Raw genomic sequence first — 25608 nt, forward strand, 5'->3', positions numbered from 1 at the left:
CCGAGACGTCCTCCGCCGCGTGCGCTGGAACCGGCTTCTGTTGGCGACTCTGCGCTGGCGGCGAGCCTCCCGCGGCCGGCCGGCTTCGGTGACACCGGTCGGAACGTCCTGCTGTTGGGCCTGAGCTTGGTGAAGACTGAGGGGCTTGCTGTTCAGATGTTACAGCTCGTTTGACATCACGGTAGCGTCAGAAACTCTCGATGGCTTTTTGTTTGTTTGCTGCAATTCCGGATGTTAGTACCGAATTATGTCTTGTAGGAAAAGGTCTGTTTGCAAATTCAGGTTTCAGGAAGACTGTGTTTTCTGCTAGGGTCACCGAATAAATGCCGTATGAAAAACCGTTTGATCCGTCATGGAGAAACGAGAGACCTTCGTACACGCCGTGTCGAAGGAGCTGATTGGAGAATTTTTGCAGTTTGTTCAACTTGATGTAAGTTTTATATTTAGTTTTGATATGATTTGACTGTTAATTACATCCACAAATGAAGTGTACTTATCTGAGTGAATCTTCAGAGACCATGGTTCATTAAAATAAAAAAAACTATCCTCAAATAGGCTGATGGGCACCGATTCACAAATTGTATTTCCTGCTTGCTCTTACGGGAGCGTCAGAGTGCTAAGTGATGTCGCACCGCGTGCTTCTCGTGACTTAAATAGTTACCGGCCCCTTGTTTGTGCGTGGCATAGTGAGGAGGACGTGCTCTTTTGGTGCTCGGGTCCTTCACAGTGCTGTGGTAGATGCTGTGGGAAAATCCACCAGAGTCAAAAGGCTAAGCTAGGGCGAGGGTGTGGGAGGGCCCCAGATCCAGCCATGGACTGTGTCCTGCCCCCGTGGGAAGGGTGTGGAAGCTAAGATACAAAGAGGAGACAAGTCAGCCAGTCAAAGATGGGTGTAGGGAAGGACCTCTCCGAGTAGAGGGGGTGGCTTTGAAGACCGGAGAAGGCACATGCTGTTTGAACTTGAGGACGTTCGGTGGGGTTAGGGTGTAGAAATGCCAGAAAGAGGCAGGGGCCGAGATTCAGATGACGTCAGTCCTTCCTGCCACTGGAGTGGGCTGAGACTTAATCCCGAGAGCCGTGGGGGTTGTACGTGCACACACGAAGAAGGCAACGCGAGAACCCGGGGAGGCGTGAGCTGGCCCTGCCCTGCGTGATGGTGGCCGCATTAGCGGATGGGCCTGGGAGATGTGGGTGCCTTTGTGAGCTGCCCGGTGGTGAGGCGATGGTTGACTGCTTGACTGGACGCAGGGCAGGGACAGGGCTGAGGCAGATTCCAAGGTCTGACTTGTGATGCCTTTCAGTGAGATCACGGACGTGGGGGCAAGGCAGGCTCAGTGTGGGGTGTTCTGGATGACTGCCAAGGGCCATGCACAAGGTGATGTCCACCAGTGTGTGGACAGCTGTATCTGAGGCCCAGGAAAGAGGCCTGGGGAGAGACAGATTTGGGTGTCCTCAGGGGCACTGGGGAGCTCCAGTCACGGGGACGCACGGGATCAACGGTAGTGCAGTAAGAGAAGCGAAGCCTAGGACAGAACTCTGAGGAGCCCTGACCCTAAGGAGCCAGCTCTAAAGCACTGCGGCTCTGGGGCAGGAGACGCACACCTCACGTGTTCCGCTCATGTGGTGGAAATTAAGTTAGTAGTGATTAAGAGGTAGAGGGTACCCTAATAGGAAATTTGTTGCTAGCAACATTTATGACGTCAGTTTTCTTTTTAAGAGGAAATGAGCTTCTAGTACGATTTTGTATTGTAAAGTGGTGCTCTGTAAACTCGAAAATGACCGGCATGAACGCACATCAGCACATCGCAGAAGGGTCCGTCAGAGCAGACTGTCTAGATGCTACCTGACGCTGTTGTAGGAGGAGTGTCGCTGATTCGCATCGTATTAGATGTGCGACGCACGTGTGGTTGGAGTCTGTAAGCTTGCCGACGCGGACTGGTGTGGCAGCACCGGTACCACAGGCCGACCTGATGATGGTGAAGCGGAGGTGATGTTCATTTAACATCAGAAGGCCAAAGCAGCTGCGGTTGGTTAGCACAGTCCTTGCAAGATCACACTGCTGCTGGGGTGCTTGCCGCGACTTCCCGGGTCACGTGCTCCCGAGCCTCAGACGGTTGCTTGGCAACGGACGTCTGGGGAGGATGCTGAGCTCGTCCTCATACTCATGGGCATTCGCTTTAGTTCATGAGTGCCAAGCCTTAGTAACACTTAGTAATTTAGTATCTCGGTCACCGTGTAGCTCTTAATTAACGTGAAAACGAGAAGATGTAGAATTGTGCAGCACTTGTTTTCTCTGAGTTGAAAGATATGAAATGCCATTCTGTAGGTCAGGGTGGTTGAATAATGGCAGTTTTACGTGGTCAGCCAGGTCACGAAGTCAGCTGAAGGCCTACCAAGTGGACCTGCCTACATACAGTCAGTTCTGCTATAATGCAACATGCGCGATGCCGGAAATTGCCAAAAATCACTGTGCTCTGCAGAACAGCAATGAAAACCAGGAGGACTCTGCGACAAGGGGTTAAGGGCATGACACTCAAAACCTCACCAGGGACACATTAAAAGAGATGGCGGTCTCCTAAGAAGTAGTTTTACAAGTTCACTCACTAAAGTACACAAATACCCTAGTAAACATGACTTTTTTTTTAAGATTTTATTTACTTAGTTGACAGACAGAGATCACAAGCAGGCAGAGAGAGAGGAAGCAGGCTCCCCGCGGAGCAGAGAGCCCGATGCGGGACTCGATCCCGGGACCCTGAGATCGTGACCTGAGCCGAAGGCAGAGGCTTAACCCACTGAGCCACCCAGGCGCCCCAACATGACATTTATCTTGAAAAAGATCCTAAGTTTGCAGTTGGAAGTGGGTGCCTGGGCTCCCAGGGGATAGCCTGCCAACGCTTTGTGTGACAGGAAGAAAAGAGAAGAAAAAGACCAGGCCGGGAGGACAGGGAACGTTGAAGAGATAGTACTGGTCAGAGGGTTGTATCAAGGTGGGTCATGAAGGTGGGATGGACCTGAGGTGTGGATGGTGTGGTCTGCAGCACCTGTGGGGTCCCAGGAGCTGGCAGGTGTCTGGGGTGTGTGTTTTCTGTGCCTCCGAGGCTCCGCTCAGTGCATGCAGTTTTCTGCATTGTGAAATCCCACCTAAGGAAGCCAGAAATTGTCTTTTGCTGAAATTGTTCCCTTATGTGTTGTTCGCATTAAAACAAATTTGCATTTCAAAAGTAGTGTTCTAGAGCAGCTCTGACTCTGTCCTCAGTGGTTCCCCGAGAATCTAGGGTTCCTGTTGAGAGTGGGAGGATCAGGACCCAGGATAAGTGCCTTTTACGGAGCTTGTCCTGAGTGCTGTCTGGATGTCAGGTTCTGCTAGGGGCTTGGGGTGCAGCATATACCAAGTTTCTGCCCAAAGAGAGCTTCGGTTCTAGAGGGGAGGGGACAGGCACACAGTAGAGGATGGGAATTGATGTTGTCAGACATGGGAACGGGCCCTCTGGAGACTGCAGGAGGAGAATTCTGGACAAGAGGGATGGGCAGGGGAAGACCCCAAGGCAGGTGCACACCTGGACAGCTCAGGTTTCCTGGGAGAGGAGGGCAGATGGTAGGAGTGAGGGTCGGGAGGTAGCCTTGGAGGGCCCTGGAGACGCTCCCTGCCCTTCCCTTTGCTGCTGGAAGAACTGCCGAGTTGAAGGAAAGTTGCAGAAGAATTCTGAATCCCCTGCACTCAGATTTGCCGGTTACCATCTGCCGTGTTTTCTTTTTCATTCCCTGCATTTACCTGTTCTTTCGGAGTCATTTGGAAGTCTCTTGCAGGCATTTGTCTGATCCCCAAATATTTCGGTGTGTAGTTGCCTAAACAGAGGTTTTCTCTTATGTAATCACAATAAAAATTCTAAAAGTCAGGGAAGTTGACTTTGGCACAAGGGTACCACCGTCTGCACACTTGGTCATGTTTTTCCCCGGTCCAGCCCCCGCTCGGTATCGCCGGTCGCACTGTTTTGTCTGACTTGTTATCTTCTCTAGCCCAGAGCGTCTCCTGGCCCTGCTTCATTTCTCATTACATGGACACGTGTGCAGGATGTAGGCAGCGGTCTGTGGCCTGCCCTTCAGTTTGCACTTACTTGATTATTTGATTAAATTTATTTTATGCACTTTGGCAGGAGCTGCATAAGTGGTGTTTTGTCTTCCTCAGTGGAGGCAATGATGTCTGTTTGTCCCGTTACTGGTGAGGTAGTTTTAACCCGTGACGTTAGGTTGGTGGGCCACCAGAGCTCTTCCTGTGAAGAAGGAAGTTTCCACTTCCGTAAGTGATGCGTAGTCTCCACTGGGGCGCAAGTTGAGTTCAGGTAAGTAACCCTGCTCCTCACCAAACTTCTACCCACGAGTTTTCCTATCAACTGATGATTCTTGCCGAAATCAGTTGTTACTATAATGGCTCTGAAATTGTGATTTTCCAACTGCATGGTCCTTCCGTGTTTACTCGTCGGTGTTCTGTAGCATGGCGATGCTCTCTGTTATTCGTTATTTACTTACAATCGTCCAGTTTCGCTGGTTCTTACTTTACTCGTTGGGTCATGAGACTGTTTTGGTGCTCGCATTAGCTGCCGGTGTTCCCTTTGTAATGGACCCTCTACCCTTTCGATGACGGTTTCCGTTTGCTGTGTCAGAATAAGTAAGGTCATCTGCTCTGAGTGAGAGGAAATGCTTGGGTCAGGGGTTGTAAGGATAGTTGAGAGGGTCCGATGGAGTCTCGTTGGCTAATGGGAGAGAATGATGTCTAGAGACGATGAGTGAGAGGTGCGTGTTGAGGGCCCACTTTGCGCAGGAGATCAGAAACTGCAAAAACTCAGTTGGCTTCGCTGTGTTGGGAGCTGGAGCTATACCGTGCCAGTTGTGGAGCTCCAGCACCCTTTCGTGCCCTCGGTACAGGCCTGGAGATGGTAGACGTCTGGATGGGCTGATGGTAGAGAGGGTCTTTTTAAGCGGGTGAAGTTTGAAACTCCAAAGACCAGGTTACTATTGCTGATTCGGTAGAGGAGGGAGCTGCTTCTCTGTTTTATTATTTTATCTTAATCTTATTTTTAAAATTTATTGATTTGAGAGAGAGCCCCACAGCTGGCAGAGGGGTCAGAGGGAGAAACAGACTCCCCGCTGAGTAGGGAGCCCAGTGTGGGCTGGATCTCAGGGCCCGGGGATCACGACCTGAGCGGAAGGCGGACATGTAACCAACGTAGCCGTGCAGGCGTCCTGGAATCTGCTCTCTGTCTTGTAATTCCTGTACTTTTCCCTGTAGGAAAAGTATTTCAAAACTACAACTCAGCTCTTGAGATGATAATTAACTTAGCACTTAGACTTTTGGTGCCATTAAAAAAGGGTAGAACTAATTTTTGTATCTAAAATATAACAGTTGCTATTTACTTTGCAGAAAGATGCTTCTGACCCTTTCAGCCTCAATGAATTGCTAGATGAATTGTCAAGGAAACAGAAAGAAGAGCTGTGGCACAGGCTCAAGGATTTGTTAACAGATGTGTTGTTAGAAAGCCCGGTGGCTGGGTGGCAGACGGAGGAAGTCCAGGGTGAAGACAATATGGAAACAGAGCACGATTCAAAAATGGTAGGAGTCATCCTTCGGATATAAAACTTGTTACCTTTTCTCTGCTAAAAATTAGTTAATGTGTATAATTGAATTTTAAGTTAAGAAGAAACTTAAAGCTAGAAGTTAAGAATATTAGAAATCTGTTTATTATAGTTCTGCTTTTCCCAATCCTGCCATTATTAGTCTTCTGTTCGATGTTGCTGTTCTTCGTGCACAAATGACCCGTATTCAAATTTTAATTCACTTTTTAGAGGAAGCTAGAAGTGTGGGTTGATTTTTTTATAAATTTAGTAATGTTCACATTTCTTTTAAAAATTGTATTTTAAGTTAATCTTAAATCACTTGAACTTTGATTTTATTTTTCATTTGTAGAAAAAAAACATAGAAATAATTCATGCAGTTACATCTGTGGTTCTTGCTTCTGTGGCCGTAATAAACGAGAGTGAGAACTACGAAGACTTACTGGAGTGTGCGGTCCTGTTGAATGGTGAGTTGACTTGTGATGACGTGGCGCGTTCAGAAGCGGGCAGCTGGCGGTTCTCTGTCAAAGGAAGCAGTCGTCACGTAGGAGGAGGTAGTAAGGCATGTCTGGGCACATAAGCTCTTTTACTTCTAGAAAAGGAGCAAAGAAGTAGTCTTTTACGTCGTTCAATTGACGCCACGTAGAACTGTTTCAGGTGCTGAAAATTGTGCATCACTGAATAACAGCTGCTCCTTGTTTGCGGATTTTCCAGAATGTCTTCTTTGCAGGACCTTGTGTGCAGGACCCTGTAGCTCTTCAGTGGTCAGAGCTTACTAAGGGAAAATGCTCTGACTATGAACTCAACTGGTGATGACTGCCAGAAAGTCTCAGCTCAACCAAGCCTTTGTGACATTGCATTTTTTTTCTTGGCACGTGTTATGAACATGACCTGAGGAATAATTATTGACTCTTAGGGGAGCTTTACTATTAAAATTTGTCTCATGGTGCTTTTCAGGTTTTAACTAAACTGTGAAACCGTAGTTATTAATTGAAGAGGAGCACTATGAATTAGTGAGAATCTCTGATTATAGAATTTTTACATAAAACTATTTTATAGATACAAAAGATGCAAAAGAAGTTTTAATGAGTTTTAAGAAAAATCATCTAAGTGTCCTCACCTTCGCCCTAGGCAGTAATTAGTTCCGTGTGACAAACTCTCCGTCAGACCTCATTCTCGGTGCCACGTGGATTTATGTATCTGTGTTATTCAGAGTTCGTGTATTGGAATACAGTGTCTTAGTGAGGAGTATGTAACTAGTCCCCAGTGCTTGGTGAACGTCACTGCGGGTTGTTCTCAGTCTCCGAACACTGTTTTGTGAAACGATTAGTGCTAGCCTCGTCGTTCCTTCCTTCCCACTGACTCAGGAACTTAGCATGTAATGGCATAGGGAAGTCTGTGGATTCAGTTATGAGCATGTTATCAGTATTTTCATTTCATTTCTTGAGCTTTTCTGTTAATAAAAGCACTGTAGTTTTTGTATTCATTATAATTACTGCTTTTGCTGTTTTTCCCCGTGAGCCGGGATTTGAGGCCGGCCTGTGAAGGACAGGTGCAGGGGATTAGTGCTTGCCACACCTGGCCTGGGTAGGGGGTCAGTGGTACCTGTGGGCGTACTTACGTCTGGATAGTTTGAATCCCTGCCTCTCTTAAATAAGGGGCTGGGGGCAGTGTGACCCTCTGAGTCTTCCAGTCCTAAAATTCTGTATTCTGCAGGGTCTGCTTTTATAACAGTAGTTAACGGGTTTTTTTCAAGGTACATCGTTTATATTCTATAAATAATGTATATAAATTTATGGCAAGTTAAACATAAACTGATGTTTGCTTAGCAAACCTTTATGAGTCGTAGTACTTTACACCATTAAATCTGAACTAATATTGTTTATTTACTAACGGGACAATCACTGTGCTCTGTTTTAGGTGTTTTATACGCATTACCTGAATCCGAAAGAAAGCTGCAGAGTTCCATTCAGGATTTATGTGTCATATGGTGGGAGAAAGGCCTGCCTGCCAAGGAAGATATGGGAAAGACTGCTTTTATCATGCTATTAAGGAAGAGTCTAGAGACTAAAACAGTATGTTTACTCTTTAAAATACATACGTTCCTTTGATAGTGCACCTGTTCACCCCAGCTGGGAATTATGTTCGCTCATAAGTGGCCTAACTGCAGCTGCTTCCCCAGTTAGGGTCTTTTTAGCCCAAGATGTTCAGGAGTGGACAGCGGGTACTGGCTCCACCTTGCGGTCTTTTTAATTTTTTTTTTTAAGGTTTTATTTATTTGTCAGAGAGAGGGATTCAGGAGGGCAGACAGAGAAGCAGGCTCCCCGCTGAGCAGGAGCCTGATGTGGGACCAAATCCCAGGACCCTGGGATCATGACCTGAGCCAAAGGCAGACACTTAACCAACTGAGCCCCCGAGTGTCCCATCTACATTGCAGTCTGATGAGGGTTTTCTCCTCTGTCTTCTGGGGTGTGTGGTCCTTGTCCTCCCTCTTGTCACTTCCTGGTACAAGGAGCTGCTCCACCTTCCCTTGGGCGGAGTTCCAGGCAGGAAGAAGAGGCAGGGAGGCAGCAGGTGCCAGACCTTCTCAGATGTTCTCAGCGTGTGTCCATCATCCAGAACTGGGTCGCATGGCCACATCTGTTTGCCGCAAATGCGGTTTTTGTTTTTTTTTTAAAGATTTTATTTTTTATTTGTCAGAGAGAGAGAGAGGGATCACAGGCAGACAGAGTGGCAGGCAGAGTCAGAGGGAGAAGCAGGCTCCCCGCTGAGCAAGGAGCCCGATGTGGGACTCGATCCCAGGACGCTGGGATCATGACCTGAGCCGAAGGCAGCTGCTTAACCAACTGAGCCACCCAGGTGTCCTGCAAATGCGGTTTTAAAAGGGCTACAGGGCCACCGTTAGCCAAGTGGGTGTTAGCGGCGAAGAAGGGCTGGGCTGCTGAGGCAGTGAGTGAGAGCCGCTGCCCGCGTTAGTGTGGTCCCCTGAGAGCAGACCCCAGCTCGGGCGGCACGGAGTGGATGTGTGCGGTCAAGGGCGAAAGGGGGCGGGAGTGTAGGGAAGGCCTCAGGCCCACGTGCAGGGGCTCCACCTGTTGGAGGTGGGGTTGTGCCAGACGGCAGTCTAGGCCTGACCACGTTTTGGAGCGCAGAGTTGAGGATTGGATTGAACTTGGTCCGTTTCTCAGCCTTTCATCTTTGGTGTCGAGTTAAGAATTTCAGGAAAAGGGGGCGCCTGGGGGGCTCAGTCATGAAGTGTCTGCCTTCAGCTCAGGTCGTGATCCCAGTGTCTTGGGATTGAGCCCTGCATCAGGCTCCCTGCTCAGTGGGAGGCCTGCTTTCCTTCTCCTAGTCCCCCTGCTCGTGTTCCTTCTCTCACTGTGTCTCTCTCTGTGTCAAATAAACAAATACAGTCTTTAAAAAGAAAAAAAGAATTCCAAAAGAAGAACAGTTTTATCCTTTGATCAAGAGAACAAAGATACTTAGGTTCATCTTAGAAAATTGGGCAAATGAGGAAATGGGAAATGAGGAAGATAGAAACTCTCTGTAATTCCACTACCTAACGTGATCATTCCTAATTTAAGGATGTTTAGGAATTTTTCTTTGTCTTGTCCCCCTCATACCCTTACTTCCTTATGACAGATTCCTAGCAATGAACTTCTTAGGCCAGTGGGTTTGAGCTTGGTGCACATTTGGAGCTCCTGATACACATAGCAGGCTTGGCCTTCAGCACACCCCCACCGTCTGGGTCTGCCTCACCGTGGCCTCCAAGGAACTGGCGGGTTGATGACAGAAAAGATTGCTACTCCCTCACTCGCCCTGGGATTGTCAGGATTTATCCTGAAGCCATTGTTGGTTTATCTTTTTAAACTCTGTTTAAAAAAAACCATTTTCTCTGCCTTTTTGTTTAGCTTTAAAATCCAGACTTTACTCAGTGTCTCTAGTGTTTTACACCTGTGCAGCCGGTGTACAGGCACCCTAGCAGCATGGGGCTATTTAAGTTTCACTGCTAGTGAAGACTACTGAGCGCAGCGTTCCTCGTGCACCAGTCACGCTTCCGTGCTCTGCAGCCTGACTGCCGCGCTGGGCGGTGCAGACTCGGCTCCACGTGCAGAACCAGACCGTGCTGCCTGTGGGTGCTTCTGTGTGCCTTTGCCGTGGCTTCTTCCTTTTTGATGGCTGATGCAGAGTTGTAATTATTTACTATATAACACATTCTGGTCGTAAATTTGAAATGTGACCTTCATTATTTATTAAAAAACTAACATCTTTCCTTTCTGTGTCATTCCCAGGGTGCAGACATATGTCGGCTCTGGCGTATTCACCAGGCACTATATTGCTTTGATTATGACTTAGAGGAAAGTAAAGACATTAAAGATATGCTACTTGAGTGTTTCATAAGCGTGAAATACATCAAGAAAGAAGAGGTAAGTCGGTTTTTCTGTTTTGGTATTTTTGTGTGTTGCTTTTTAATGGACGTTTTTCCCGAGTCACTGTGTACGGCGCGCAGCGTTTTAGTGAGGCAGCCTCGCTGTCAAGAGTTGTTACGTTTATTGCACATTTTTGCCATGTAGCAGTGTTCACACATTTTGTAAATAGTGAATTTGCAAACGTATTTCATCATTAAATCAGATGGAAAGAGGTGGCTGTGAGTCTGGGGGACCTGTGATTGCTCTTTGAGAATGATTGGGTGGGGGGTGGCTACCTGGGGGCTGGGCATTAGGGAGGCATGTGATGTAGTGAGCACGGGGTGTCACAGGTAAGTGATGGTCACTGAACTCAGAAACCAACATTATACTGTATGTTCACTAACAAAATAAAAAAAAAATTCATTTCTTCAATGAAAGAAAAAAACGAATAATTAGAAGTAAGGTTGAGAAAGCATTTCCCAGTAGATCAGACCTGACCCTCTGCCCTAATTCGAGGCTAGGTGGCATTTACTCAGAACCATCATCACACAGTATTCTCGACTTCTTTTCCTGCGATCTAGTCAGTCCAGAGAGAAGCTCCTGGGTACTGCTGCACTGTCCGTTTGGGCGGTCATTCCCATAGGTAGCTGCTGAGCACATGGACTATGGCCAGTCGAGTTGTGGCCTTCAGCTGAAATACTTGGATTCAAAACTCACTGAGAAAAGAATGTAAAATGTTCACTAACAATTTTTAAATACTTAATACTTATTTCAATGATAATATTTTAGATATATTGTCTTACATAAATATATTATTAAAATTAACTTAATCTTTTTTACTTCTATTAACGTGGTTTTTAGAAAACAAATACAGAGTAGCTTGCATAGTTCTCTTGGACACTTCCGAGTTGTTCTCGTGGGATTCTTACTAGTCCTTTACTGAACACGGACTGTATTCCCATGCTGGGGACGCAGAGAAGGTCCTCGTTTGTATTACAGAAAAGACCCTTTGTTTCCGATTGCTCGTGGCGTCACAGATACATATGAGGCCAAAGGAGGAAGTCGTCACTCCTCCCCGAAGTAGGTGGGGAAGACTTCTCAGAGGCGGAGGAGGAGTACTGGTTTGGAGGCCCACAAATGAAGTTTGTTCAGGGTCCTGTGGCTGATCCGGGCGAAGACATGGTCATGCTTTGCCCACTCCTGGGCACTGTCTCCAGCCAACTGGCGTGAAGGGCCGCATGTGGGTACTGACCACGGTGACCAAAGCCTTCAGCTCCCAGGCTAGAAAGGCTGTTTTTAGATCTCTGTTTGTTCACTTACTGGGTGGTAGCTTTTTTTTTTTTTTTTAAGATTTTATTTATTTAAGAGAGAGAGAGAATGAGAGAGGTCAGCGAGAGAAGCAGACTCCCCACGGAGCAGGGAGCCCGATGTGGGACTCGATCCCAGGACTCCAGGATCATGACCTGAGTCAAAGGCAGTCACTTAACCAACTGAGCCACCGAGGTGCCCCTGGGTGGTAGCTTTGATCAGACTACTTTGAACCTCATGTTTCCTTCTATAAGACAGGAGGGAGGTGCTCTAACTGCATCATCGTTGTTTGTTGTTTTTGTTTGTTTGGTTTTTTAAAATATTTATTTATTTGACAGACAGAGATCACAAGTAGGCAGAGAGGCAGGCAGAGAGAGAGGGGGGAAACAGGCTCCCTGCCGAGCAGAGAGCCCGATGCGGGGCTCGATCCTAGGACCTTGGCATCATGATCTGAGCTGAAGGCAGAGGCTTTAACCCACTGAGCCACCCAGGCGCCCCTGCATCATCGTTGTTGGAAAAGAGGCTGTACCTGAGGCCTGTGCCCTCGGCGTCTCCAGGACTGTGGTTGAGTATAAGGAGAGCAAAGTAGCTGAAAGGCAGTTCAGACAAGTCAGCTGTCTTTATAGTGACTTGTCCATAGTGGATGGTGACCTGCATATCACCGTGTAAGTGCAAGTCGTGATAAAGATGTAAATGAATGTCTGTGTTAAAATCGCCCCCCCTTTTTTTGGATTGATGTCTTTTGAATTTATATTGAAACTTAGTTTCCTAATGAGTCCTTACTTTCGTTAGTGCAGTTTCCCATTATTCTGGTAAAGGACAAACACCTTGTGCTGTAACGGCAAGTTACTTGCAATAAATACTTGTTTTGAACTTGCCTGTTGCAAGCCTGGGTGCCCTGCTGTCTGTACCAGAGTGTGTTGCGTTTCTGCAGATCGCAGAGACGGTAGTGCTGGATGGGCGAGCCGTGAGGAGGGGATGGTGTTCTTGGCGGACGTGTTTTGTGTGCTGTTTCGAGTCTTGGCAGGTAGTACTGCTTTGCAGGGTCACGTGTCATCGGCTAGCGCGTGTGGACGAACACGGGGAGTATGTTTATTTGAACATTCTGCTTTGGCAGACGTTGAGCCTCTCCACAAATCCCGTTTTCTCATCTATGAAAGATGAAATCAAGTGATGTTTGGTTCCGTTCCACCCCAAAATGCTAAGTTGTAAGCATTCTTTGACTTTAGGTTATGTAGATAGAGCTGGAATGAAATGTTTGTGGACTGTTTAGCTGAGCTGCTGGGCAGCATGGTGCCTGTCTGTGTATCCCTGCGGTCGAGCACAGGAGGAGATCGGTGGTGTCTGCTGCTTGGCCCTCCACAGGGACGGTCTTCTGGCCATTGCCCTGCTGCCCTGCTCTGTCACTCCAAGGCCCAGACGGCCGTCCTGAGTTACAATTATGAATGCTTCCGTCACTGGGAATAACAGACTTTCGTGTTCCCGAACATCCAAAGAATTGTTTTTGTAGTTATCGGGAACTTTTGGTTTGGTTGCAATTTCAACATTATATCTTTTTTTTTTTAATTTATAGGGAAGAAGATTTCTTAGTTCTCTCTTCAGTTGGAATATAAATTTTATTAAAATGATCCATGAGACCATTAAAAACCAGTTACAGGGATTACAAAAGTAAGTATTAAAGGCAATTAATATTTTGTGCTGACTTAATCTGATGATGAAATATCCTATTTGACCTGACTTTTTAAAATCATATTAATGTGTTGGAAGCTTTAAAACTTATCTCTGAAGATTACATTATTTGTTATGTGTTGTTCACTGTGTGCTGCTGTTTTTACTGTGGGTTTGTCATGTGCTGTTACGTCGCCGGAGAGTGTGTTTCCCTGCTTTCTCAGTAATGACGCTGAAGTTGAGAGTTAATTTGTGATCTTCTTTAAGTAGAGTATTCAGCAGTCCAACCTTAGCCTCGGGCGCTGTGAATCCCACGTCAGCGGCACTGCCGATACCGTGTGGCTGTAGCACACGCTTTCCAGTTCCCTGTGGACGGAGCGCTGTGTGGTGGCGGGAGGAGTCCCGCGGGGCAGGAGTCTCGGGTGCGCTCGCGGCTGAGCTCGCAGCCTTGGGAAGCCCCTGCAGCCGGAGCTGTCAGCGCCAGGGGGTGCTGCTCGGCAGGGGCAGCGCTCAGTGCGCGAGGCCGGCTTGGCTGTGCGTCCTCGGAGCTGAGCGGTTCCGAATCCCCGTGGCACAGCTGCCCTGTTCGCTGGAGCGCTTCCTCCCGTTTCCTCACCGGCAAAATATTTGGGTTGGAACAGTTGATTTCTAAACTGAGTGAAAAATGAACTCTGGTATTTTAGGGAATCAGTCATCTGGGAAGTCAAAAATTGACTCCCAAGTCAAAATTGTATTTATAAAATTAAACATTTTTTTTTTTACTGAAGAATTTGGCTCTCATTATGTTCTCAGAATTTCACAGAAAATAGTAAAGTTCTGGGGAAACCTTGACTGAGAATGGAGAAGATCGTTTGATACTTCAATTTCCCTTCTCAGAATTTCTTCCCTTTGCTCCTTCCTGCTGCAGGTGGATAACCTGTCTCTGTAGGTACTTGGCAGACGAGTCTGCGGCGCCATTTCTCCTCCTTTGGGGAAGGAGGGAGCCCGGACTGACGCACGTTAAGAGTGTGATCGTTTGGGGTCCCCGGCTGGCTCAGGTGGGAGAGTGCGCCCTCCTGATCGTGGGGTCATGAGTCTGAGCCCCATCTTGGGTGCAGAGACTACTAAAAATATATAGACTTTAAAAAAGTCTAATGGTTTGAACTTGCATTAACTTTTTCTCCCCCCATAGATCTCTGATGGTGCACATCGCAGAGGTTTATTTCAGAGCTTGGAAGAAGGCCTCCGGGAAAACATTGGAGGTATTTTCTTTTCATTTTATTAAATGTTAACATTTATTTTTGCTGTATTCTAGTTGCTAAAGAAGTCATCACGGATAGTCACTTAAAATCTGTGTTGAAGGGGCGCCTGGCTGGCTCAGTGGAAAGAGCGTGCGACTCTTGATCTCAGGGTTGTGAGTTTGGGCCCCACGGTGGGTACAGAGATTACTTAAAGAAAAAAAGAGAACCTTAAAAAAAATTTAAAAAATCTGTGTTGATGCTTTTTGTGAAAATAAAACCAGAGAAGGAGACTCCATGGGACTGAGATTTCACTGTCATTCCCGTATATTTTCATGCTCAGTCACAGACCTAGGATTCCTGCCACTCCTTGAGATGTCCCTTGTCATTTTGGTAGCTTTGTTAGACCTGTGCTGTCCGGCCGTGCCCTGGGAATGTGTCCTGTGTGCGCTGAGATGTGCTGCGTGAGAAACACGCCAGATTCTGAAGACACAGTGGAGAGAGCAGAATGTAAAATAGCTATGAAATGTGTTTTTAAAATATTGCTTGCATGTTGAAGTGATAATGTTTTGGCTATACTGGGCTGAACACGATATATTACTAAAATAATTTTACCTATTTCTTATTTTAATGTTGCTGCTAGAAAATTTAAAATTGTGTTTGTGGTTAGGATTCTGTTTCTCTTGGGCTGCGCTGCTCTAGAACCTCAAACTACCCGTTGTGTTTTAGTTGCATCGTTTTTGAGACTATAAAGACATCCGTCTTGAATACGGCTGATGTTGAACGGCCTGTACTATCTGCGCTAGGAAGATGTGGCTGTGTAATTCACGGTCGCAGTAAGACTCAAAGTCCCTTTTGGAAAAATATCAGAAGAAAGTGTTTTTGTCAAATATCCTTCATGTTTTTCTCATACTACATTCTCAAACGTATTTTGTTTCCAAGAGTGAAATGTTTACTCTAAGTCAAAGAGGAGTCTTTGCTCTTCAGGGAGCAGGTGCTGACCCGGTAGCTGGAAGAGGGATGATTGCTGTCTGGGGCTCCCTTCTGCCCACCTGCTCCCATGCAGCTCAAGCTTGGTTTATCACCGACTTCCACTTCTAAAGATAAAACTTGATCGCTCGTATCCCTATCGACAATATCTACGATCATTTTGCAGTGTGAAATATTTTAGAGGAAAGGGCAAAACCAGGACATTGCCCTACGTTTCTTCATTGTTTTATCACTGCATGATACTTGTTTATGGGAAAGATATTTGTTCCCCTTTTCTCCAATACTGGTTTTATTTATTTATTTTTTTAAGATTTTATTTATTTATTTGACAGAGAGAGATCACAAGTAGGCAGAGAGGCAGGCAAAGAGAGAGGTGGAAGCAGGCTCCCTGCCGAGCAGAGAGCCCGATGCTGGGCTCGATCCCAAGACCCCGGGATCATGACCTGAGCCGAAGGCAGAGGCTTTAACCCACTGAGCCACCCAGGTGCCCTCCAATAGTGGTTTTAAAAATAGGTATTTGTGGGGGTGCCTGGCTGGCTCTGTCGGTGGTGTGTGCAACTTTTGATGTCTGGGGTTTGAACCCCACTTCGGATGTAGAAATCACTAAAAATAAATAAAGCTCAATTTTTAAAAATAATGGGTGTTAGTCATTAAAAACAACTGTTTGAGTCAGCTCTTTGTACTTCTCAGGCTCTCCCTCTCTTCCCCCCTTCCTTCAGATTTTTAAAGCAAGTTCCAAATATGAAATTGCATATCTGTGTACTTCAGACTGCATCTCTAAGGAATATGGTTGTACAATTTCATTAACATACTTAACAAAATTAACAATTTCTGGGTATTTTAAAAAATATTTAAATTTCTCTGCTTTGTTCAAAGGTATCTTTTTTTGTTTTTTGTTTTTTGGCATCAGAATCCATAAGTCTCCTATGGCATTTGCTTGTTATATCCTTTAACTCTCTCAGCATTCCTCCCCCCTCGAGTTCTGTTTTTAAAACTTGTGCCATTCATGGGTATGTTGAAGTAACTGGGTCAGTTGTCCTGTAGAACGTCCGTTCTAAAGGTTCAACTTCTGTGGCACAAACACTCAGCAGGTCGTGCCGCACACCCCGCTTCGTCACGAGTCAGCGTGCTTCCCCGTGTGTGGTGATGCCGAGGTTTGCCATTACCTTTGGTGAAGGGAGTGTTTCAGAGATGATGAGGAGAGCAGGCTCTCCTCGTGTCCTTCCCTAAAGCCATGGGACCCCAGGAGTGGGGCAGAGTGTAGGGTCACAGACCAGAGGGTCCACTGGACTGCTCCCAGCGGTTGACTCTGCCTCCTTGCCCGGCGCTGGAAGGATGTAGGTGTTGGGGTCTGACCGAAGAGCCACCCACACCCACCCCCCAGCCCTGCCCCTCCCCAAGGACGCTCTGAAAGAGCTTGTTTCAGTCACTTGGAGTCCTGGCCCCCACCTTAAAGGTAGTTCAGCATCAGCCCTGGGGAGGCTCTTGGACAGATCCGGTCTCTGAGGTCGTCTGGGTCAGCATGACTTCCAGGAGAGGCCCTCAGGCCATGCTGAGTCCCTGAGCTGCCTGGCTTGACCGAGCCTCAAGGGGTAGGGGAAGCTTGCCTGCTCTCTAGCACAGACTTGATGTTTCGTCAAAGACAGAGGAAGCTAAAGGAGTATCAAAGGTTCAAGGGGTTCTAAGAGGGATAGATTTAAAACAGGAGAGCTCTGAGCAACGGATGCTGGTGCTTTCCTCCTGGAGCAGAGGATGAGCAGAGCCGACCCCAGCGGCTGCGCCGCCCGTCCCGTCGTCTGTCGGAGCTAACGCTGTGCTTGCCGTTGCAGACCATCGAGAACAGCTGCATCCAGGACTTCATGCACCACGGAGTCCACCTTCCGCGCCGGTCTCCAGTGCACTCCCGAGTGCGCGAGGTGAGCAACGCGCTTGCCCCGCCAGTCTTGCGTTTTTCAGATAATGTCTCATCTTCTCTGTTTTTAGATTATTGTTTATGCTAATTTAAAAAATTAACCCCTCACAGGCATCACCTTAAAAGGGCTTTCTCAGAATCTTGATATTTGGTGGCTGGCAGTTTTAACTAGAAGAAAAGTGTGTTGTTAAGAGAGTCAGAACTTTATTCAAATAATCTTTAAATTCTTTGACGTAAAACTGTCCAGAATCATTACTAACTGCCACTACCAGTTTTTTAAAAAAGAATATTGAGATTATTTTTATTACTTGCTTTCATAATCAGATTTTCATTTTGATATTCTATAAACCAAATGGAATAAATGTTTGGGTAGTTTCTTTTAATATTAAGAATTTTGTTTTTAAAAGCTAATCTCAGGGACACCAGTCAGTAGAGCATGTGACTCTTGATTGCAGGGAAGTGAGATGGAGACGCACATGTGGCATAGAATTTACTTAGATTAAAAATTTTTTAAAAGTTACTCTCAAAATTTAGGTATGAATTTTATACTTCTGTTGTCAATGATCTGACTAAAATAAGGCTTTATTATCCATGTCGTAAAGACGCTGTTAGGTATTTGATAATCATAATGACCTTGGCAGTAGGAATTGGAAATTGTGGTCTGTTCAGAACACAAGATCAGTGTCCTAAACCAGGAGTGATGCCTTGTGTGTTTGCCATTGATTTTGGCAACTGTATTTAAAAAAGCTAAATGAACAAAGACTCTCTTTACTTTCTTATATAGTAAAATTATTATTGTAGATTGTAAATATGCTAATTATATTAAGCTTGAACAGATAAGAAGACATTTCTTTACATTACTGATACGTTAGTTTGAGTCATCCAAAGAGAAAAAAGCAGAGATTAATAGATCCAGCTGCTGCCTGCACCCCCCCCCCCCCCCCACGACACAGTCCCAGTGTGGCTTCATTAAGTTGTAGGTCAGCTTGGGTCACTTATTTGTTGTTTCGGATTCTATTTAGTTGTAAAGGATGGCTGAGCATGTTCAACTGGATAAAGTTGTGGCATAATTGCTTCCTTCTTGGTACCAAATGAGTGAAGACTTCTTTTTCCCCCAAGACTTTTTTTCACATTTGGTTTTCTGCTCTGGTAGTAATTAAAATATTATAAAATATTGTAAGTATAGATTATCACTGTTTGGTGAAACTATGAGAAATACAAAGAATTAAAAGAAGGAATATTAAATTTCAGTTTTTGAATGCATTATATTCCTGGACTCTAATTCTTATCATTGCTTATAACACGCTGTTAACTTCTTCCTCAAATCCCCTTTTTTGGTAAACATCAAATTTGTATGATAAATTACTGATACGTTGAAGGAAGCTTTATGAAACACTTCACATGTTAATTTGCAAGTAAAAATCCTCATGCTGTCGATGAAAATCTGTTAATATCAGGTACTTGTAATGCTTGCCCAACCCTGTGAATATAGTGAAGCCTGCTGAGTTGTAGACTTCAGAAAGCCGGCTTCTATGGTACGGGATTTATACCTTGATAAAGCAGTTTGAAAGTCTTTCTGTGAAGAAGCACCTTGGTGGCTCAGTCAGTTGAGTGTCTGACTTGGTCTTCACTCTGGATCTCAGGGTTGTGGGTTCAAGCCCCATGTTGGGCGTGGAGCCTACTTACAAATAAATAAGTAAATAAAAATAAAATCTTCCTGGGAGTACTTGGGAGGCTCCGTCAGTCAAGCGTCTGCCTTCGGCTCAGGTCGTGATTCCAGGAATCTGGAATGAAGCCCACCCTGGGCTCCTGCTCAACAGGGAGCCTGCTTCTCCCTCTGCTGCTCCCCTGCTTGTGCTCTCTTGCTCTCACTCAAATAAATGAAATCCTAAAAAAAAAAAATCTCTCTGTAAAGTGAGTATACCACTGATACTAAAACTTGATAAAGTTGTACACACACAGAACTGTCTAATATCACTTACCACCATCAATAAAAATCCCCAAATAAAGAATTCTCAATCGGAAGACATAATCCCCGGACTGTAGTTCTTTTAGGGTAAAGTTGGCTCAGGTTCAGTTCAAGTATAATCTATTGTTGGATAACCTGTTTGTTATTTTCCACTTTTCACTAGTGAAATTTCAGTTCCAGGAGTGTGAATTAAGGAAGTAAGGCAGAACTGACTGTTGCTGACGGCGAGAGTCGGAAGAGTTGCGGGAAGATTCCGGCTCGGGCAGGGCTGGCAGGAGAAGGACCGAGGGCTGGAAGCTGAGCGCACAGCCTGTTCTCCAGTTACTCACAAGCTTGAGGGTTAAGCTGGTACCGTAAAGGCCACCGAGCAGTGACACCCCTTTGGAGACATATGCCTGCCTCACGTGCTCGTCGTAGGTTCTTGGAACCAAAGGGACTTAGAGCCGCTCGTTTTGGAGCCAGAAGGGCCCCTAGAGACCATTCAGGGTGGCTCCTGTACACACACTCCTTTTCTCCTTCACCCTGAGTGTTAGAAGTCTCTGAACTTGTTTTGAGGTTGTTTGTTGGTAGAAGAGTAGAAACTACAACCAAAGCTTTTATAACCCAAGGTCATTGATCTTTTTTATTTCTGCCATCGGCTTCTTTCCTGTGATTTCTCTCACGTGTCTAGTACTGTCCGTACATCTGTCATTGTATCTTCTCTCAGGAGAGAATCGTCAGCCCTTGTGAAGCACGAGGGTCTCTTTGGTGGAGAGGACAACCTGCCTGTCTTCAAAATAGGATCTTAAATGCTCTCTTTAAAACCATGACCTTTCTTTTTTCCTTTTTGTCTTTCTTTAAGATTTTATTTATTTGACGGAGAGAGACACAGCAAGAGAAGGAACACAAGCAAGGGGAGCAACAGGCAGAGAGAGAGAGGGAAGCAGGCTCCCTGCTGAGCAGAGAGCCCGATGCGGGGCTCAATCCCAGGATCCTGGGTCATAAGCTGAGCCAAAGGCAGAGGCTTAATGACAGAGCCCCCCAGGTGCCCCAAAACAACATTATTTTTTTTTCTTCTCTTTGCTCTTAGGTGCTGAGTTATTTTCATCATCAAAAGAAAGTTCGTCAGGGAGTGGAAGAGATGCTTTACAGATTGTACAAACCCATCCTCTGGAGAGGACTGAAGGTACAGCTATTGGATAGCCATCCGTGTTAAGAGCTAACTATGTTCTGGATTTATTGTGCTCTAATTCAGAATTGGGATAAGGCAGTATAAATAAGACTGGAAGCTGGGGGCTTTGTGAAATTTGGGGATAAATGTCTTTTTCTTTTATTAAAAACATTTTTAGGCCTGTTAGACTGGGAGTCTGACTTGGTTTCGGCTGACTCCACAGCCTGAACAGTGGGAAGGGGTCTGTCGTGCCCCGCGAACCGGTGGAAGCGCTGGGGGTCTGCATAGTTGAGCTGGGCCGTCCTGGCCCTCAGGACCTTCTGCTGACGACTGACACACAGGATGACGGCCTTCCAGGGGTGCCGGAGTGGACACGAGTGATTCTCACCGTGGCAAATCCAGTGTTGGGAGAGGGGTCGCCATTTCTTAGTGACAGAGGTGGACTTTGAGGCGAGGAATTGGGTCTTTATTTTTTTTTTCAAAGATTTATGTGTTTTAGAGAGAGAATGTGTGGGGGAAGAGGCAGGGGAGGGAATCTCAAGCGGACGCCCCGCTGCCTGGGGAGCCCGGTGTGGGCTCATTCTCGTGACCCGTGAGGTCATGACCTCAGCTGAGAGCAGGAGCTGAAAGCTTAACCAACTGTGCCCTGCAGGTGCCCCCAAAACACATGGTTTGTACTCTCTCTCTCTCTCTTTTTTCTAAGTCGGCTCCACGTATGGAGCCCAGTGTGGGGCTTGAACTAAAGACCCCGAGATCCGGACCTGAGCTGAGATCATGAGTCACATGCTAATCCCTGAGCCACTCGGGTGCCCCTGGGTCTTGGAATATCTGTCATTACTGAGCCAAGAGTTTGGTTGAGTTCATGGAAGGTCTAAGTTGGGTCGGTTAGAAGAGTAAGTCTGTATTGAGATACTTTGGAAGCATTATTTAGAAAATCTGCCTGGAAGCCTCTGAATGTTTGCTCCTTCGACCCTGAAACACTCTTTCCTTATTCTAGGCCCGAAACTCGGAAGTCCGGGCAAATGCTGCCCTGTTGTTCATTGAAGCATTTCCTGTTAGAGATCCAAATTTCAGTGCTGTCGAAATGGACAGTGAAATTCAGAAACAGTTTGAAGAGCTCTATGTACGTATTGCATGTGGCTGGTCCCCTGTGATGTCCCCTCCCTCTGGGCCTGGTGTGGGTGCCGGCTTCCCCGTAACTACCTGTGTGCTGCCGTCGGATGGTGACGTTCTTCACAGAAATCCATGCCCCCCGGTGCCTCCTGTGACAGCGTGGATCCAATAGTGTTTTATTCTTTTTCTCTTTGTCACCTTTGGAGCATCTCATTATTTATTACTCCCTATGGTGTTAAATGTTTATGCGTATTCTCACCTCCCCAGCACAGGTCGGCAGTGTGACCTGTGGTTACAGTAGGTCCCACGCAGATTTGATTCCACTTCTCGATAGTTGTGTAACTTTGGGCAAGTCGCTCACTTTTCTGGGTCTCTCTCTGTGCTTCGGTGGTGTTGGTGTTGCCCGTGGAGCAGCGTGGATAAACACACAGTGCCGTCTTCAGGCGAGCCTGCGAGCGCCTGTCGCAGTGACTTGTCAAATGAGACATGAGGACGTTAGGGTGCCGCAGTTGCTCCCAAGGGTGCTGTGGGGCTTTCCCCCCGGCCGGAAAGTGCCAGCCTCTGCTTGTTTTTCTACGTTTTTCGGGGCTTCCTAACATAAGCTAAAATATGCTATTTGTTGTTGTAATTGGCAGAATAAAACCTGAGGAAGTGGTAACGAAACGCTGTGATAAAGTTGTTACCCGTGACATTGCCGTAGCGCTTCCTTTTGTGTGCTTGCTTGTTTTTGAAGTGTTGGGATTTTTTTTGTTTTGTTTTGAGAGCGCGCACGTTAGGAGGGGGAGGAACAGAGGGAGACAGAGAAGCAGACTCCCCGCTGAGTGGGGAGCCCAGTGCAGGGCTCAGCTCCAGGACCCCGAGATCACGACCCAAGCCGAAGTCAGACGCTTTATGGACTGAGCCACCCCGGTGCCCCGTTTGTCTCTGTGTTGAACGAAAAAGGTCATGCGTGCAGCAAGTTGAAATAATTGCATAACTAGCATGTGTAGACTGAGCCCTTCGCACGTCCGCACACACATGTGCGCGCAGGGCACGCACACACCCACACTCCTGCCCACAGATGCGTGCACCCAGAGCGACGGTCACTAGTGTTGCTGTAAGTGCCTCGGCCGCACGCGTGTTTGCTTAGAAGTCCCCTCGGGAATCCCTGATTTTGTGGGGCTAATGTTGGTGGGCAAATCAGAACTAGACTTTGATAGTTTTTAGCCAAAAAACGATGAAAAACTTTTTCTCTTTTTTCTTTTTCTCTCTTTTTTTAAAATAAAGGTTTTATTTATTTATTTGAGAGAGAGAGAGCGTGCGCATGAGTTGGGGGAGGGGCAGAGGGAGAAGGAGAAGCAGACCCCTGCTGAGCAGGGAGCCTGACTTGGGGTTTGATCCCAGGACCCTTAGATTGCGACACTTCACCAGCCGAGCCACCTGGGTGCCCCAGTGTTTGCTCTTTTTAACCCAGGGGTCCAAATCCATGACGCTGACGTTTCCACAGGTCTAAGTGTCTGCCCGGGGTGTGGTGATGGAGCGTGTGCCCCCTGTCCAGCCGGCACGCGGGTCCTACGCTGGACCTGCCGTTCCTCAGACTCACAGGGTGTGTGCGGAGGTCCTCCTGCCCGAGTGCAGCACACAGGCAGTCCTCCGGGGCTGTCCAGCCGGGGCTCCTGAGCCCTCGTGCTGGGCAGCAGCAGACAGTGACTGAGAGCATGGGGTCTCACATCTTGTTTTGTAGCCGGCTCCCCACAGTTTCTTCTTCATTTTTTAAATTTTTTTAAAAGATTTTATTTATTTACTTGACAGACATCACAAGCAGGCAGAGGCAGGCAGAGAGAGAGGGGGAAGCAGGCTCCCTGCCGAGCAGAGAGCCCGATGTGAGGCTCGATCCTAGGACCCTGGGATCATGACCTGAGCCGAAGGCAGAGGCTTTAACCCACTGAGCCACCAGGTGCCCCCACAGTTTCTTCTTTAAACCTGGAAATAATATTGTGTTGGATTGTGATAAGGTCTCAATGAAAAATTATATATAAAACATTTAGCTCCCTCCCTAGCATTAAGATGAGTGGTTATAGGTGAAGGGGATTACGAGTGCACTTGTCTTCCTAAGTACTGACTAATGGGGCGCCTCGGTGTCTCAGTGGGTTGAGTGTCTACCTCTGGCTCAGGTCATGATCGCAGGACCCTGGGATCGAGCCCACATCAGGCTTCCTGTTCCACGGGAGGCCTGCTTCTCCCTCTTGTGCTCCCCGTGCTTGTGTTCCTCTCTCGCTGTGTCTCTCTCTGTCAAATACGTAAAATCTTAAAAAGAGAAAAAATAAGTACTGAGTAATACGGAGAATTGTGGAATCACCATATTGTACATCTGAAGTAAATGCAACACTATGTTAACTACGTGGAGTTAAAATAAAAAATATTATGTCAAGAAATGACAGTGGTTATTACTGTCCGTAGGAGCATTAAAAACCTGTGAAGTGATGCGATTATGTAATAGACCACCAGGAACATTGGTGAATCCTGTGTCTCCTGCACTAGAAACCAAAATGAAGTTCTGGAGACGAGTCTGATACTGATGTGGCCGACGCAAGGCGTGTAGGGAGCTGGTGGTCTCTTCGAGATGCAGAGTCTGTCAGACGCTCGGCAGCTTGGATATTAGAATATTGGCTAATGAATGCTGTGACTGTGTTTCTTTCTATTCCATTAAAAGTCACTGGTATTGAAAATTGTAGAAATCTTACTATCAGGACGTCATGGTTGGTAAAAGTATTGCATGAGTGAAAATGTTTCCGTGCTACGAAGGCTGATGTAATTTTAGCAAATGCGTAATATACATGTTAATAAGTTTAAGAGGCAGGAACTATTCAGTGTTTTACTGTGAAAAATAAAACGTACATAGGAGTGGAAAATTCTTCTTAGAGAAAACACCGAAAAGAGATGCCGAGTCTTTGTTAGAGTCTAAGGAATAGACCATGTTAGGACTGGTAAGTGGGTTGTGGTTTTGCACGGGGGGACAGGGCTTTTCTCAGCAGATGGGGTTCCCCTTGGGTTCTATGGCTGAGGGACAGGCAGGCCAGTGACCCCAGGGTGACCAGATACGGAGGGGACTCCCCTCCTGGTGGCTTTCTCTCCTTTCTTCTTTCCTCTGTGGAGATATTTGAGTTATTGCTGGCTTTTCTAAGCTCCTCTGTTCCCCTAAGGCCTTTTTTGAGAGCTCTTCCCTGGCAGGTGGTTTACGGTGGGAGCAAATGCAGGGAGCTCTCAGAAGCCCTTGCGCGGTCTGTGTTTATGACACCAGGTTTGGGCAAGTCTGAGCTCCGGAAGAACGTAGGAGTGTCTGGGTCCCTGCTGCTCCTGCTCTTCCTTCCGTGAAATCTGTTTTTACTTTCCTTCTTATAGAAATCCCTCATTGTAGGGGCATCTGGGTGGCTCAGTGGGTTGAGCCTCTGTCTTCGTCGCAGGTCATGATCTGGGTCCTGGGATCGAGCCCCGTGTCAGGCTCTCTGCTCAGCAGGGAGTCTGCCTTGCGCGCTCCCTCTCCCTCTCTGCTCTCTCTCTCTTAAATAAATAAATAACATATTAAAAAACAATCCCTCATTTCCAACGTTGCTATTTTATGACCTTGTCATCTTGGTCAGATTTTGGCGAGAGGAAGTAAGTGCTCATCCTGACTTGAAGACTATCTCCCCTCATTACAGAGTAAGAATTATTTGTGCTTTTAAACTTTTGTAATAGAAAAGTCTGCACGTGAAAATAGAGGGTGTAGTGTAACGAGTCCCTGTGTACCCACAGGCAGTTTCAGTGTCCGCGTGGACTGACCCAAGACTTACTATTTCTTCTGACTCGAAGCAGATCTGAGGTGTCATCATTTTAACTCTAAATGCTTCCTAGGAGTCGCTAAAACTTGGGGCTTTTTATAAAGGCATAATCATACCATCATTATAACTAGAGAAAAATGAAAAAGAATTCCTTAATGCTGTCAAATATTGGATGTTTATTTTTTTTAAACACACAAGAAATTTTAATTCTTATTTTAAGTAAATTCTACAGCACGTGGGGTTTGAACTCATGACCCTGAGATCAAGAGTCACACGGTCCTCTGACTGAGCCAGCCAGGCATCCCTGTGTCATTGTTTTTGAGTGATACTTCAATGAGGCTTTTCCCGTTTTGTTTGAGTCTGTGTCTAAGAACCGTGCAGGTGATCAGCCAATGTATTGATAAGACCCAGTACTGATAAGTCCAGTAGCCTCAGTCTCTCTCTCTCTCTGGCTTACTATTT

At 46.5% G+C, this 25608-nt stretch overlaps 1 protein-coding gene across 4 annotated transcripts in view; it reads left to right on the top strand.

Moving 5' to 3' along the window:
• The window catches only part of NCAPG2 (non-SMC condensin II complex subunit G2), a 63078-nt gene that overhangs the window by 1184 nt on the left and 36286 nt on the right, over positions 1 to 25608 (top strand). The window contains exons 1-11 of one of the 4 annotated variants that reach the window (XM_046021204.1): positions 116 to 233; positions 311 to 430; positions 5420 to 5614; positions 5963 to 6077; positions 7531 to 7685; positions 9903 to 10037; positions 12901 to 12995; positions 14167 to 14236; positions 17032 to 17118; positions 20153 to 20248; positions 21231 to 21356. In XM_046021204.1, the coding sequence (XP_045877160.1) occupies positions 353 to 430; positions 5420 to 5614; positions 5963 to 6077; positions 7531 to 7685; positions 9903 to 10037; positions 12901 to 12995; positions 14167 to 14236; positions 17032 to 17118; positions 20153 to 20248; positions 21231 to 21356 (1152 nt within the window). In that variant the 5' untranslated portion in view covers positions 116 to 233; positions 311 to 352. Of the gene's footprint in view, positions 1 to 115; positions 234 to 310; positions 431 to 5419; positions 5615 to 5962; positions 6078 to 7530; positions 7686 to 9902; positions 10038 to 12900; positions 12996 to 14166; positions 14237 to 17031; positions 17119 to 20152; positions 20249 to 21230; positions 21357 to 25608 lie in introns of those variants that run through there. The other 3 variants (XM_046021203.1, XM_046021205.1, XM_046021206.1) reach the window with 3 other exon arrangements.

This window comes from Meles meles, chromosome 10 (genome assembly GCF_922984935.1).
Source record: "Meles meles chromosome 10, mMelMel3.1 paternal haplotype, whole genome shotgun sequence".
Taxonomy (NCBI): Eukaryota; Metazoa; Chordata; class Mammalia; order Carnivora; family Mustelidae; genus Meles; species Meles meles.